Source organism: Cricetulus griseus, chromosome 2 (genome assembly GCF_003668045.3).
Source record: "Cricetulus griseus strain 17A/GY chromosome 2, alternate assembly CriGri-PICRH-1.0, whole genome shotgun sequence".
NCBI classification, from domain to species: domain Eukaryota; kingdom Metazoa; phylum Chordata; class Mammalia; order Rodentia; family Cricetidae; genus Cricetulus; species Cricetulus griseus.
In genome coordinates, this window is record NC_048595.1 from 24629406 (window position 1) to 24645907 (window position 16502).

Consider the following 16502-nt stretch of genomic DNA (forward strand, 5'->3'; position numbering starts at 1 on the left):
AGCCCCCAAGGAAAGCATTTTTAAATGCTTTCATGTTCTTGCCTCCCCGTGGAGTGGAAGGAGCTGGGGATCCCCAAATGTCTGGGTTTCTATGAGAGCTGGGAAGACAGAAATCAGCAGAGGTGATGGGGCTAGAGGTGGTGGTTTGCAAATACTCCATGTCTAGGTAACCAAGATACACCCAAGTACCAATATATTTAAGGATAAAGGTCCTATGTCCCTACCAAGCCCTGGGCCTGGTGCTTAGTGCTGAAAAAGATCTGATTCAGTGAAGGAAAGAAGGGGTGGGGGAGTGTGAGCAAATATGCTTGGACTCCTTCATGTAAAGCACAGGAGGGGTCCACCAGGGGGGCTAGGTACCGCCCTTGGCAAACAGGTATGAGCATGGAGGGAACAGGTGGGTCAGACACAATAACCCGCAGAAATAGGTTGATGAGACACCAGCCTGCCCCTGATCCTCCAGCGTGCAAACACAGCCTTTCCTGGGGAGTAAACATTTGGCTGGGAATCTGGGGATGAGCAAACCCAGCTGAAACCCTCAGGTGTCCCAGCTGTGCTGACTGCTTGGGGCTTTTTGGCCATTGTGAAGAAATGAAGACATTGTCATAGAGATAGATGTTGTACTAGTTGGAGTTTGAATCCTATTTGGTTCGACAGATGCATCCAGTAGCGTGAGCTACTGCACAGGGCACAAATTGCAAGGATCACCTGTCTGTGCCCAGGTGGATGGGCAGCAGCCAAAGCTGCTTGGGTCCCTCTGCAAGTTCCTTCCTCAGCTGCAGTAGGTGACTGGCAGACTCTCCTCCCAGGTGGCAATTAGTCCCCAGGGTGAGGCACAAGGGAAGAACCACACAGTTAAGCTCCTGGTGAAGTCCTGGCACACAGCAGGGACCCAGCAGGTGATCTGGCCTCCAGGTCCCCAGGTGACCTTTTGGGTTAGGAGAGGCCATTCCTGGTGTGGCATGAGGACAGGGACTAGAGGCTAAAATGCCAAGATTAACACATCAAAGAAGTCCATTTGCAGAGGGTGCCTGGAAGCCCTTCCTCACCTTGAAGCAGGCTTCAAGTAACAGAACAGTCGGGGGCGAGGTGGGGGGGAGGGCTGTTGCTACAGACAGGTGGGGAGGGGGTGGGGAGGAAGCAGGGACTATGAACAGTTATAAAGGGCTCTGTACAATGTAGCCTGATGCTTTGGGGATGTTTTTTTCAGTCCACTTCCATTCTTGGAATTGCTTTTTCCTTCTTGGTAAGCTGTCTCTATTTCTATTTCTAACCAAGTATCTCAGTGCAATCCTTTGTTCTGGGGCACAAGAGCCCTGGTCACTAGAGCCGGCGAACCTGTGCCCTGTGAACTCATATTGTAGTCCCAAGCCTGCTTTCTCTGACACACACTCTGGGCTGCCTCACTGCTTCTGACCTCCACACCTAAAAGACACAACTTTCTCTCCCTCTCCCCCTCTCACTCCCCTCCTCCGGGCAGCTGCCTCCTGGATTTGCATCTTGCCCATCCGGTTGCTTTTATCCTTGAAATTTAATAAAATTGTCCTCAAGCTTCTGAGTCTGCCTTTAAATTCTTTTATTAATGATATTAAGACCCAAAGAGGGAACCCCATTTTCCCAGAAACACTGAGGTCTCTTCAAGGTCACATTCTATAGACCCTGCAATGCTAATTCCCTTCACCACCCCACCCCTATATAACCCAAAGACATACTGTGGCCCTCTCTTTGGCTACACACTATCGAGACAGAGCACTCTGGGGGATTGATCATGCTGAGGGAATGGATGCCATTTGGGGAGAAGGAAAGGGCTGAAGTTGTGACGTTAGCCAGAGTTGGGGCTTGTCTCCAGGAAAGAGACCTCACACAGTTCTGAGGACTGGTCATCTTGCAGTAGAGACTGGAGCTAAGATAATGGTGATGGATGAGACAAAACCTGGCCCAGGATTGCATATCTCTTGTTAGGACTCCCAAGATAGACATGGAGTAGTGGTGAACTCACTTACTCTCTGTGTGTGATGTGTGTGTGTGTGAGAGAGAGAGAGAGAGAGAGAGAGAGAGAGAGAGAGAGAGAGAGAGAGAGAGAGAGAGAGAGAGAGAGAGAGAGAGAGAGAGAGAGAGAGAGAGAGAAAGAGAATGGACATCTTTGTCCCTCTTCTCAATGTGTTCACATTGAAGAAATCTCTCTGTTGTGCTTTTCACTAAGACTTTATTCCCTTAATTGGCCTACTGAGGACGGATGGCCAAAGGTGGTTGTCTCTCAGGCCAGGTCTGACCCTGACTCCAGAAACCCTGCCATATGGTAGCTGAACAATTCTGAATAAAGTTCAGCTTGCCCCAGCTGGTTTTCCGCTTGTTTGGGAGAAACTCCAATAAGCAGCCAGGGGTCAGTTAGCCCAATGTAGTCTTAGGAACAGAGCCCAGGAGAAGGGTGTGGGCTGATCCTTTCAATTTACTCCACCAAAAAGATCTATAGTTCCTGGTGTGTCTGGTGGAGGGGCGGGGTGCTGGGAACCAGAGATCTGTCTTTCAAAGAACTCCAGATATGACATGGACCTGGATGTTAAGTTTGGGACTGTCTTCTATCCCTTGTTGCTGTCAAGTTCTAGAAACTGAGCTGATGTTTGGGGAGCTGGGACTGAGCAGGTGGTTGAGGATATCAGCTATAGCTGGGAGCTTCCCTGGATGGTTTATTTGGGGGCCAGATGCTATAGGTTAGGGGAAACATTTGCATGGTTCTAAGGAAGACAGTTTAAGGTAATCTGGTCATTCACCACAACCTCTCATTGATTCAGAGCTTTTATCCCAGCCAGTTCCTTTCTGGACATCCTTGAACACAAGCTCACATTTGATCTCCAGCACATTTCCCTAATATCCTGGGCTGGACTCCAGTGTCCATGACTTCCTGTCTGCTTCATCATGGTATACTGAGATCTGGGTCAACATCATTAAACAAGCTTTTGTTAAATAGTCAATGAGCTGAAGTGACTTCTAGGTAGACATGTACAGAAATACAGTGGCATATACACTCACATGGTCATAGATGCTCAGACATAGAAATATGCATCTCTCTGAACCCATGTGTCTCGGTAACAGACACCTTGAATACAGGGATTGTTTTTCTATGGACCCTCAGGGCTGCCTCGACCACTAGGATGTTTCTTTCTATCTTGCCTTGATGGAAAAACTCTGGGCCATCCTATCCCTGGGCAGAGCTGGCCTTGAAAGCCAAGGTGGCTATTTCAATACATGTGGTATGCACAGAAATGATCTTTCTTTCAAGTTTTCTTCTTTATTCAAATAGTGTGATTACATAAAATATATTCCTCATTAATAGAAAAGAAGCCCAAAGATGAGAATAAAGGACAGCTAGTATGCACATGTAGGGTAGATCTTTGCAGATTATTTTCTATACAAATAACCTCGCTTATGCTTTATAAATGCATACTTTGGCATACTTTGCTACTCAACAACTTATTGACACACCTCCAAAGGTCTGCAGACAGTCTTTTCTATATTAATCCTTTGTGTAGTTAACCTGGCATTTCATTCTGTGGCTGCACTCTGTGCTTGTTTCACATTTTGTTGTGTGTGTGTGTGCACGTGTGTGTTTATATGCTACATGCATGTAGTGCCTGTGGGGACCATTAGATGGAGTCAGATTCCCTGGAGTTGGAGTTATAGGCAGTCATGAGCCACCTAAAGTGGGTGCTGAGAACTGAATTTGGGTCATCTCTCCAGTTTCATTAGTTCTTATCTAATTAATTGTGTGTGTGTGTGTGGTGTGTGTGGTGTGTGTGTGTGTGTGTGTACTATGTACACATGTGCATGTGTGTAGAAGCCGGTGATATGGGTGACTTCTATTACTCTCCACATTAATTTTTGAGCCAGGGCCTCTCACTGAACCTGGTGCTTACTGATTTGGTTAGCAGCTGGCCATCAAGTCACAACAAGCCCCGTTGTATCTCTGATTCTCCAGATCTGGTGTTTTATACAAGTGTTACACACATGTGCTGCAGTACCTGACTTTTTACATGAGTGCTGGTGATATGAACTCAGGTCCTCGCACTTGCTGAGCAAGCATGTTATAAACTGAGGCATCTCTCAGTCCTAATTCTTAATTTTTTTGTTGTAGTTAAAAAAAAATGTCCCTGACAGCTCCATGGTAATATGCAGTCTTAGTACTTGTGTTCCAGTAAATTACAGTAAGCGAAATTGCTGGCTACAGAGGCCACACTGATTCCCATTCCCGGACCACTGCTGGGAGAAGTCTAGGCTTGTCTACACTGGTCAGCAGGGAGGCATAACCATGTCTATACCACACCAGTGCATCACGATGTCCCTATGTGACATGGAAATGGAAACTGTTTCATTACTGGCTGAACTTGTGTGCCTTTAATTATTGGTGGGGCTGATGTTTTCAATTTGTATTTCAATTATGAAGTGTTAGTTTATAGGTCTGCTCATTTTTCAGGCTGATGGGCCGGGCAGTTTTCTTACTGAATTTAAGAGCTCTTTACACATTAGGTTGGCAGTCCTTAGTCAATTACATACATCATAGATAGTTTTTGTGTATTTATATTGACTTTGCATTTTCATGGAGAGTTTTTATACAAATCCTATCAGTTTTTGAATTTTAATGGAATCTAGCAGCCTTTGCCTTTATGGATTATCTCTGTAAAGGCACATCCTACCAGAGGCTAGACTATGTATGGCTTTCTATTGCTGCTATCCATGTGGCTTCATGGATGAGGTATTGATGGGGTTTTTAACTGTGTGTGTGTGTGTGTGTGTGTGTGTGTGTGTGTGTGTGTATGTGTGTGTGTGTGTACAGATAGATGTACATGTGTATGGGGAAGCTGTATGTGCATGGGTGGTGTGTATGTGGAGGCCAGGGACTAATTCCAGGTGTTATTCCTCAATAGCTGTCCATATTGGTTTTGGAGACAAGTTCTCTCCCTTGGACCTGGGGCTCATTGATTAGTTTCATGGGCTATCAAGCCACAGAGATCCTCTTGCCTCTGCCTTCCCAGCTTTGGGATTACAAAGCTGAGACAGACACTGTGTGCTGCTTTCCACATGGGTGCTGGGGCTTAAACTCAGGTCCTCATGCTTGCAAAGCAAGCATTTTACCAACTGAGATTTTTCTCTGGCCTCATAATCCCACTGTTTCTAAATTCTGTTTATTTAACCTCTTAGGTGGCTCTAAGATGATACTTTAGTCTGCTTTGGCTGTGTACACAGGCATGTGCACACCGCGGTATCTATTTCTGGACATGTACTGTACCCCTGCCAAGTAAAGGATGTCTACTCCCAGGGTAATGTATTCACCCCACACTGTCAGCTCATACTGATATTTGGGTATCTGGGAGGGTTATTCTTCTATTTCAACCCCCTCACCCCATTCCTCTGCTTGCTAATTCCTCTAGATCAGAGTATTTATTTTAATTTTATTAAAGGCATATATCATAATTATCAGTGACAGATTGTCATACTAGATGCCTGCCTTCCACTCCAAGTATAGAAAACTCCAAACTGTGAGTCCAGGTCCTAAAGTTCTTGTTAAACCATAGAGGGTAGGAACCACCTTTAAAGGGATGCTAGAACAAGCATCTGGGGTAGAGGCTGTAACAGCCTGCTCTGCGTCCTGCCCATCTCTAGCCCGGTGTCTGCCACGTGGGTGGATCTGGCAAACACTGCTCAGAGATATGCACTAACTTGTAGCTAGCACCCTTACTTTGAACTTGGACTCCCAAAGACTACATTTGTTAGGGAAGCTGAGGCAGCAGCACAGTGTGAGAGGGGCTGCCGTGCTCTGAATCTCAAGGGTAAACATGGGGAAGGGGGGACAGATGTGCCATTGGCTCCTCGAGGAGACAAGGCAAGTGCAAAGGTTTCAGAGACACCTCAGAAATGATGGGGAGACAATGGATTTACCAGGAATGATAGAAGTCAGGCCTGGCAGCACAGGCCAGCAATCTCAGCTATTAGGACAAGTTCAAACCCAGCCTGGATAAGTTAGCAAAGCCCTGTCTCTAAAAAATGTAATAAGAGGGTTGGGCAACCCAGCTGTGGTAGGGGCTTGCCAAGCATGCATACAGTCTGACATTCAGTTCCTAGCTCTGCTCCCCACACTGAAAAAATGTAGTGTGTGTGTGTGTGTGTGAGAGAGAGAGAGAGAGAGAGAGAGAGAGAGAGAGAGAGAGAGAGAGAGAGAGAGAGAGAGAGAGAGCCCATCTCTATACTGACCATCTTATGGGACATGCTTTGCTGAATGGGGTTTGATGGATGGTCATTAATGGGATCCCTTAAAGCATGGAGAGGTTAGAGTCTCAGCAGTATTTATTGAATAGTTTCTGTGACACAGATGTGACACAGGGTCTTGCAAGTTTTCTTTTGGTGAGAAATCTCAGACTAAGATTACATGTCACTATGTAGTGAAATCTTCATGGAAGTTGCGCTGACCTGGGACCCTGGAGTCCTGGCCGTGAGGTCAGTAGCTGCCACACTCACCCTTGCCGTGTGATGTCTCAATGACCCAGGTACAGTTCAAGTTGTTGGGGTAGAAGTCAGGGAACCCTGGTGACAAGATGGTGCCACTGGAGCCTTGAATGAAGCCACCACAGAGAGCTGCAAGAGTAAAGTGGGCAGAGAAAGTCAGAGTGTCTCGGAGAGCTCCCATGACCATCCTTCTTGGACTCCATGAACCCCCAAACCACCAGCCTCACTGATGAGTGTTGGGGAGTCAGTGACTGAGGCTCCTGGTTTATCAGGGCAAGAAAAGAACGTGCTCTTCAATGCCCCCTGCTGGTGTGCCTCACCTTCACAGCTGGGAAGGGCCCGACTCCACTGGAAATTCGGCTCACACTCCAGGGCCTCCCCATCGCTTAATGTGTAGCCTGAGTCACAGCTGAAGGTCACCAGAGCACCCACATAGAAGTCATTTCCATGACGCTGCCCATTGACGGGGATCCCTGGGTCTAGACAGTGGTCTGACTGCAGCGTGATAGCTGAAAAAGAGAGGTCACAGCTGGAACAGGCAGCCTGTGATGTCCCCATGGAGGAACCCGTGCTGGCTTATAAAAAGAGGCCTCGGTTTACAAAGGCAGAATTGCCAGTTGCTGATTCATGAAATGTGGCCCTTAGTATTCCCAGGGGGCATTTGAAGGCCCAGCTCTCAAGCAGGCTAGGCTGGGTAACACAATCAATACAGGTCTGCTGAATGTCTGCTATGGGTTAGGCGCCATACAAATTGTTTAGTGACAAAATCATGAGCAAGCAAACAACTCTGTCCTCATGAAGCTCTCAGCCCATACCCATGGTGCTTCCTAATTTGGTCTGGAAAGTACTGATGCGAGGTTAACCCTCTAAATCAAGGGGGACGGATGGGGAAGACGATAAGAGATGGCAGGTGTGAGGGAGATAGCAGCCAACTTCAAGGTCATGGTCAGTCAAGCCCTGGATCCCACAGTGCAGGGCATAGCAGCGCCCAATCACCTGTAGCCAGAGGACGCTGTGATGTGTGGACAAGGGCCCTGGCCTGAAGGTCATGAGCAGCTCTGTTCCCATGACCTGTGAGAGGGGCTGAGAATGAGGAAGCAGCTTCCGAGTGCATTTTATCAGGTGGCAGGGGCCGGGTCCTTGATGGAGCAGAGTCAGTGGGCTTTCACCCAAACCAGGCCAGCCTGGTTGTCTACCCCTTGGTCTCCACCCACTGAGACTCACTCTCATAGCGGAGCTGGAAGCCGATGTCTGAGTGACTCTTGTCAGTAGAGAAGAGGAGATAGAGATAGTTGCTGGTGCTGATGAGGAACTGAGGCACCTGGGTCCCGTGGTAAACTCCAATCAAAGGTGCTGAATACGTCCGCCCATCTCGCACTTCCAGCGTGTCATAGTTGACCTCGGTTTTAAACCTACCAAACGATGCAAATGGAGATGTCTTAAGAAACCCAAAGCGTATCATTTGCCCTGCTTCACCGAGGGCTCCAGACAACCAGATTTCAGCAGACAGGATATTTTAATATAATTTGCATACATTTACTAATCATCTGGAAGGACTTCCTCTACTGTAGTTAACTCTCCTCCCCTTTCCACTCTAGGAAGGGCATGAGCAGTCCTCTTTAGAACACAGGCCAGAATCCATCTTAAACCCAGAGACAATGTTCTAGGCCAGGGTCCATCTACTGAATCTGGCTTTGGGCTCGGAGAAGTAAGGCTAACCTTTATATTTGTAAATGGATGTTTATAAACAAAAAGCAACAGAGGGTACGTCACATGTGGGCGAATGCACCACAGAGCACAGCACGCTTCCTATGCCAGTCTTCCCAGGACAGTTTGCAGACCATGAATTTCACACCACTGATGCTCCATCTGGAGGAAGCCTACGTTCCTATTTGGGAAGCTACTTTCTCACCAAGGGGCTTAGGTAGAGCTTGGGAGTGGAGAACTTGAGTAGGATTTTAGGACAGAATTTTAGGACCCCTTCTCATGCTGAAGAAGTGTGGGTATGGCCCTCAAATGCCATGTGTCTTCAGATGGTATCTACTTGCCATCTCTCTTTAAGGGCATAGTAGACAAAAGGGCTCTAGGGTTCCAGACGATCACCCACTTTCCTTTCCCTCCCCAGCCACAGACTCCCAATGCACTAACCGAACTCAACCGTAAAGTCAGTGAGTTTTGTCCCCACATAAGACAGTCACTCCTGTGTCCATCCACATCCTGATTTTAGCATTGGTGCTACACTCCCCCTCTGTCACAGTGTAGACTTCATCCTGGCACCCCCACCCCCTCCCCGAGGAGGCGGCGGTGTTCGGCAGCACCTGTCAAATGTAATTTTGATGGGGTATCCAGGCTGAGCTTCTATCACCCAGGCACAGCTCAGGGCATCCTTGTAGAAGCCAGGCCAGCCTGGAGATAAGATGGTTCCGCTGGGCGAAGTCAGGTGACCACCACAGGGAGCTGGGGGCACAGAGGGAGAAAAGCAGATTTGTTGAGAGACAAATGAATGAACAAATAAACACAAACCCTCTCTATAAAATGTGTCCGCCAACAAGGACTTGTTTTTTTTTTTTTTTTTTTTTTTTTTTTTTTTTATGGAAGATTACATAAAGCCTAAACTGTGAGCTTTGTCGACTGGGACCCTTATAGATGTGACCGGTTACATCATTTGCAGGTTTATAAAAGGCCTAAAGGGAAAGACTGAAAACTCTTTCAGCAAAGTCTGTTTGTCATTCCAGTGGGGCTAATATTTGGGTCACGCTGCCTTTTTCTTTGTTCCCCACTCAATTGTCAGGCCTGAGGCAGAGGCATCAGCTCAGTCCACTTCATCCCATCAACACTGGGGAGATAGTGGCTAGACTTGGGGTCAGCTCAGGCCAGTGTTGTGTCTCACCATACTGAATACCGTGTTATTTGCTGTCTCCAACAAGGATGCCCAGTACTTAGCATCACCAAACCTGCTTGTTTGGTGATGGGTAAAACAATGGATAAATGCAGTCTGGGGCAGGTAACTCTGCGAGACACTGGCTGGTTCACCCTACCCTCTGGCTGGTTTTGATCTCATGAAGCATGCCATTTTCTCCTGCTTAGACTCCTTCTCATGATTCCTTCTTCTAGACACCATGCCTTAGCATCCTAGCCTGTGTGGTGGTTATAGAGCTCCCCATCACTCTTCCTTCAGGAAACATGGTGGGTTTCACAGTCTACCATTGTCATGCTAAGTCACAAGGCTGCTTTGGCCAATAGGGTAAGAACCTGAGTGATGCCTGTCTTATCCAAGTGGAAATGTTAAAGGCGAGTGGCTTGCAACGCTCCCTCTTCCTGTTTCTGTGACTGTGGAAACAGCTGTCAAGGTGGAAAACCACCCACCCAAGGCCTTTAAAAGACTCTGAGGAGTGGACTCAAGTGTGAGCCATGTTAAACATTGTGGTGGCTAAATTTGATTGCCAACTTGATGGGATCTAAGGTCACCTAGGAGACAAACCACCCAGGATGTCTGTGAAGGAACTTCTACAGGAGGCTAACAGGGCGGGGGCAGGGGGATAGAATCACCATAAATGTGTGCCACACTGTGCCATGGACTGGATTAAACAAGAAAGAGAGCTGAGTAGCAGCATTCATCTCCCCTATTCCTGCCTGAGACCGCAGCATGGTCAGCTGCCTCTGCTCCGGCCACCAAGACTTTACCACCATGTGAGTCAGACTAAAACTCTCCTTCCTTAAGTTGCTTTCAGGTGTTTTGCCACAGACATGAGGCAAGTAATTCAAACATGTAGCTTAGATGGTCTTTAGTCCCATCTGGGGGTTGTTGGGACAGGGGATTGCTTAATAGTCTAATGTAGGCCACCTAACACTTGCCCAAACTTCATGAGGAAGGTAACCATACAATACCACACTATAAGTCTGTTGTCATTGTCATGGACACTGTCACTAGCTGAGCACTGAGTGATCCTGCCAGGTCAGACAATCCATACATACATCACCATGCTCTCAGAAAGCCCGCCATGAGGCTGGTGCTATGATTGCCATAGGACCGTGGCTCATGGAGGTTGAGTGACTGGCTTGCACTGGGACTAAGGCACAGAAGCAAACATCACAAACTCAGCAGCCTCTAGGCCCTAAGGAAACCCCTGCTTCCTCTATACCCTCTTACTGCAGACCTACTAGAGGCCAGAAACCTGAACAGGATGGAGGTGGAGATAAAGGAGCCACCACGTACTTCTTGCTTTGCAAATTCTTCTAGATGCCGCCAGGTCATCGTCTTTGTAAAATCTGGTCAGATGTTCCTCTTTCTCTCAAGTCTAGAACCTCCTGAAATCATCTAAGCTGCTGCCTAGTTTTTCTTCCTTCACTCCTTTATTTCTTTCCTCCCTCTCTTCCTCTTTCCCTCCCATGCTTCCTTTTCAGACACAGGGTCTCATGTAGCCCAGGTTGGTTTCAAACTCACTAGGTAGCCAAGGATGACTCTGATTCTGTCTCCATCTCCAGAGTGCTGAGGCTACAGGTGTGCACCCCCACATCAGTGCTGGGGATCAAATGCAGAGATTTGCACATGCTAGTCAAGCATTCTACTAGCTGAGGTACATCTTCAGCCCAAAGATTCTTTTTTTAAACATATTGCATTTTATTTGATTATTTTACGGGTATGAGTGTTTTGCCAGCCCGTCTGTGTACCTAGTGCCCGAACAAGTCAGAGAGAGTGTCATATCTCCTAGAACTGAGAGTTACAGGTGGCTGTGTGGAAGCTGGGAATTGAACCTGGGTCCTCTGGAATAGCAACAAGTGCTCTTAACTGCTGAGCCATCTCTCTAGCCCCAGACCAGACATTCTTAATAGAAAATTATATTGGGACTTTAACACTGAAGATAACAAAAGTGATGACAAAAGGAAGAGGTATCAATACCTCCTGATGACTTACTCATTGGGTTGCTTTAATATGTCATCCAGATGCATGTTAATAAAGTTGTTATCCCAGTTTTACAAAGGAAGGAAGCAAGGCCAAGTAGGTTAAGACCCTCGAAAAAGGACATTAAGCTAATGAAGTCAGAGCTGAGATTGAACCTGAAGACCTCTGTCTCCAAATCCTCATGCAGCACAGAGCAATACTGTCACACAGACAGAAATGAGCTGGAGGGTACCCAGCACTTGCAAGGTGTCGGGGCTTCGTGTGGATTATCCTTGTAAAAACTGCAAAGCAACAAGGCACACATGCTATTACCCTCATTCGATAGAAGGGGATTATTGTTCTGATTTCTGTGAGTGGAGGCTTAGAGAAACTAAGTAATTAGATGGTGTCTGTATGAAACACCGAGAACTAAATCACACACGTGTATTACCGCTTCTGCAACCCTGGTATTCAAAACCCGTCCATCATCTCACCGAATCATTTCCTTCGGCACATGTGTGAGACATCAGAGGTGGGGAGAATGTGCCTGCTGCTGTGCCCCAGAGGTCTCAAGCACACACTGAGTCTTGGCTCTCATGTATTCCAGGCCACCTCTCTGGCTGATGGATGTTGACCTCCTTGTTCGAGTTCCAGAAAGCCATAGACCAAAGGCAGTGTTGCAAGCCCTGGCTGCAGACAGGTAAACATAGCACTGTCTCAACTCTCCAGAGGGGAATTTAATTCCTTCCTCTGGTGGCCCCTATGTTCTGGTTTCTCTGATCTACTATACTGCTCTACATGGCTAATCTCTTCTAGTGTACTTACAATGGCCAACTGACCTCTCTAGTGAATCCTGCATTCTGTTACTTGCATATTCCAGAGTGGCCCATGACTGGCAGGATCTAGAGTGGAGGAGTGCTAGATGCAATTTCTCTTTGACAGTTAAACTTCTGAACATCACTTATAAGTACTAACATTTTAATACTATTTTAAAATTTCCAAAAAATATATATATATCCGGGCGGTGGTGGCGCACGCCTTTAATCCCAGCACTCAGGAGGCAGAGGCAGGCGGATCTCTGTGAGTTTGAGACCAGCCTGGTCTACAAGAGCTAGTTCCAGGACAGCCTCCAAAGCCACAGAGAAACCTTGTCTCGAAAAGCCCAATAAAATAAAATAAAATAAAATAATTTAAAGAATTTGTTGTTGCGGTGGTTTTCTTCTAAATGTATGCAGTGTATCTCTGTGTGCATGTGAGTACAGATGCCCTTGGCTCCATTTATCTAAGGAAGAGGTAATATGAAAGTGAAATTAGAGGCTAGAGAGATAGCTCAGTGGTTAAGAGTGAGTATTGCTCTTGCAGAAGATCTGAGGTCAGTTTCCAGCACCCACAGGGGTGGGGCAGCCCAGTTCAAGGTCACATGCAACTTCAACCCCAGCAGATCTAACACCTTCTACTGGCTTCTACAGATAGCTACACTCACATACACATATCCACACAGAGACAAGTGTATGCACACACACAACTGAAAAGCCAAAATAAAACTTTTAAACAGGTTAAATTAGTTTTAAAGTGTTAGTACCCGCTCAGACGAGCAAACGGTGAACAGGTAAATCAGGAATATAGCATTCCCCATGGGTAGAAGGGATATGCTCAGAGCTTTACCTTCCCGGAATGTACATTGTTTTAGACAGATTTAACTCTGGAACTACATAATCGATTTGCATAATTAAAATGATTAAATTTGATGTGTAATTTCTAAAAACTTAAACCAAATACAATCCTATATTGCATATTTATGTATAAGACCCTAAAGAGATTTTAAAAGATAGTAATTTGGTAGCCATCCCTGTGGGGAAATAAGGATGTAAAGGACGGAGTGATGATGGTGGCAATGGTGATGATGATGATGATGAATGAGACAATTTTGGTAAGCAGGTTATTGTTGATAGCATTGTCGTTACTATTCTGAGAGTCCTGGATATGCATCACAACATGGGAAGTCATGATGCTCTTTGTGGGACTTGTATTTTTGAGCAAGAGTGAAAAGACAGGTGCATATGGTACCAAGGAAGATAAGGTTAAAAGATAAAAGCTTCTTCATTTGAAACGAAATGAACTTGCATGCATTTTCTTCAATAAAGCATTTCTTAGCTGCGTTCATTGAAAAGGCTTACAAACACGGGGCAAGTCAATAGTAATAAGCACCCTTGGTACTCTAGGTTCTAAACATCAATTTGCAATAAAAGGTGCCTTAGAAGAAAAAAATACTGATTCTAGGTCAGGAGCAGAAAATGTCCAAGAAGAGGCTGGGCCATCCTCAAAGGGCTCCTGCTAGCCAGAAGGGCAATGTGGACATCAGTCAGAACAAGAGCTGTAAATAGACAAGATAAATGTACATCCATTGACCTCTAATGATGCTTAAGACCATCCAACTTTGGAAGATGTTAGGGAGTCCATTTATTAATATGCAAATGATAAAATATATAAAATAATTGTTTTTGATATTTCCTTTTTGAACTATATCTTAGCACAAGACATGTTTTCTTCAAGGGTTCCAGCTTATAAAAGATGAAACAATGAAGTGTTGCCATTTCACAGTCTCCAGACTGGGATCATAGACAGTTCCTAATGTCCCAAAAGAGAGGCAATAGGACATATGTGCCTTTGATGGAGACACAAAGCCCTGCCTATTAAATGGTCTGGCAATTAAAAAAAATGAAAGAGGAATCCAAGTTTCGATTAAGTGTCTAGATCTTCATGCCAATTAAAGAAATACAAGAGGGAGGGGATCATGTTAGCCACCCACTTAGGGAAGTGATCAGCAGTGTTACAGAATTCAAGGGGCTGGGAGACAGCTCAGTCAGTAGAGTGCTTGCTGTGTAAGCATGTGGACCTGAGTTCAAGTCCCAGAACACACGCCAAAAGATGGGTGGATTATTGAGACTCTGCTGGCCAGCTAACCCAGCCTAATTGATAAGCTGCAGGTCCCAGTAAGAGGATCTGTTCAGTAAAGCAGGTAGGCAGCTCTTGAGAAAAAAGCAAAAAACAAAAAACCAAAACAACAACAACAAAAACCACATTTGACCTGTGGTGTGTGAGAAACTTCCAATGAAAGACTGTATAAACAAACAATAACAACAACAATGAAAACAAAGTAAATAGCTCCCGAGGCACACCTGAGGCTGTCCTGTCTTCATGTGTGCATATGAACATGTACACACACACACATGAACCCACACCCATGCATGCACACACATGTGCACCTCACACTCTTATACATATATGCATTTGTACGTGTGCTCATGTGCTCATATGCACAAGTGCGGGCAAGCATACACACACACACACACATGCACACACACGCACACACACACACACACACACACACACACACACACACACACACACACCTGCACACAGCTTCTCATATACAGACAAATTAAGAGTACAAGAGATGCCTTGTTATGAATGATTCGGTTTAAGAAGAAATGACAGGAAGTAGAAATGGACCCCCAGAGATTAACAAATGACTTGAGACTTGTCAGTCCATTCAAATGCGTGAGCAAGAGAGGCACTTTAAAACTCTAATATAGGTATTCTTTCATCTATTAAAGATAACCCTAGAAATAAGTCACACTTTTCTTAGGGATGCAACGTCATGCTGGAAGTTCATCCCAGCGCTTAGTGGTGGCTGGGCAACAAGTGGGCACATAACCCAAGCAGAGCTGGCTGAGGATTTGTACTTGAGACTGAAAGGGAAGGGAGGGTCTTACCTTGATTATGTGGTAAAGGCTCTGTCACAGGACAGAGGAGGACTCCTGAGCCTATCCTAGTGCCTGTCACACAGATGATGTTCAGCAAACATCCATGAAGGGATGAAAGACTAGTCATAAGCTAAGCTCTTTGGACAGGAGGACTCCACGTTTAAGGCCCAGCTTTTGACATGGATGCTGGGAATCTGAACTCAGGTCCTGATTATGTGGCAGGCAGTTTACTGACTCAGACATTTCCCCAGCTGATGCACCAAGTTCTTAAACAGTTTTCCGGTGGGAAATGAGCTTTACTTCTTTTGAACTTAAAAAAAAATTAACGCTTGGACATGGTTTGAAACTTTGACGATAGCCTCTTTTAAAGACTGAAATATGAAAGTGCTCATTAGAGCGCACTGATCTCTTCTTTTCCCAGTGTAATTCTGTGAGCCTGAATGTTTTCCCAAGTCCAGTTTGAGAGTCTTTGTTTTTAATGGGGACTTTAATTACCTCAATTGTCATAACTGATACATTTGTCTTGGTACTGTCATTTCTTTATGCCTTCAGTGTCTGAGACTTGTCTTTGGCGACAGGCAATATGCTTCCTTTTGTTTTAATTTCCTACTGGGATGTGAAAAGCAGAGAACCTGCTTTTTGTTCTCGGCAGGAATACTTTGAAGCCTTTCATGAAGACGTTTGATATTAGAGTCTCTGCAGCGATATAATCCTAAAAGGGCAGCCCAGAATCTGGGTGTAAATTCTGGAGCCGTTCCTCACAACCTGGGACGGGGCTGGGCAGGTGACTGTCTTCCTAGACATCAGTAGGGACAATGACAACATCTGCTTCCGGGGGCTGCAGCTAGACTGTAATTAGGTGACACCTGCCCAACACCTGTCACAGAAGGGCATGATGTTTTGGCTCTTCCTTGAAAGATAAATGATGAAGAGATGAATACTCGGGATATCCGGGAACTGCTAGGAAGCAGCCCCCCCCCCCCCCGGAACTGGAACCATTTCTTAGGATATTTCTGACTTTCAACACACACAACTACAAACACACACAACTGCTGTTGGCCACACCCAGTCTAGCCACTCAGGTGCGGCTCATGGCTGCTTTTGAGTGGCAGCCACAAAGTGGAGAAGAGAGAGGCTGTAGGGTCCACTAGGTTGAAAATATTCCCTCGCTGGTCCTTTAAGAAAACCTCTGTCCACTCCTGCCTTCAGATCTGCAGGTGCCTTTTCAAATTTAGAAGCCATTTCCTTCTTGCTTGTCCTATTATAGTCTCTTCAAACCAGAGTGACTCTCAGAATACATTAAAAAAGTGCCTAAAAGACCATTAGTGTCTTCATTTAATTGTCCACCAGGTGGG

The 16502-nt window shown here is 45.9% G+C and overlaps 1 protein-coding gene across 1 annotated transcript in view; it reads right to left on the reverse strand.

The window, feature by feature from the left end:
- Csmd2 (CUB and Sushi multiple domains 2) overlaps window positions 1-16502 on the reverse strand; it is a 552860-nt gene that overhangs the window by 167576 nt on the left and 368782 nt on the right. The window contains exons 16-19 of the mRNA XM_035438911.1: window positions 8817-8955; window positions 7723-7910; window positions 6819-7007; window positions 6511-6627 (exon numbers count right to left, since the gene is read on the reverse strand). Coding sequence (XP_035294802.1) covers window positions 6511-6627; window positions 6819-7007; window positions 7723-7910; window positions 8817-8955 — 633 coding nt within the window. The remainder of the gene's footprint in view (window positions 1-6510; window positions 6628-6818; window positions 7008-7722; window positions 7911-8816; window positions 8956-16502) is intronic.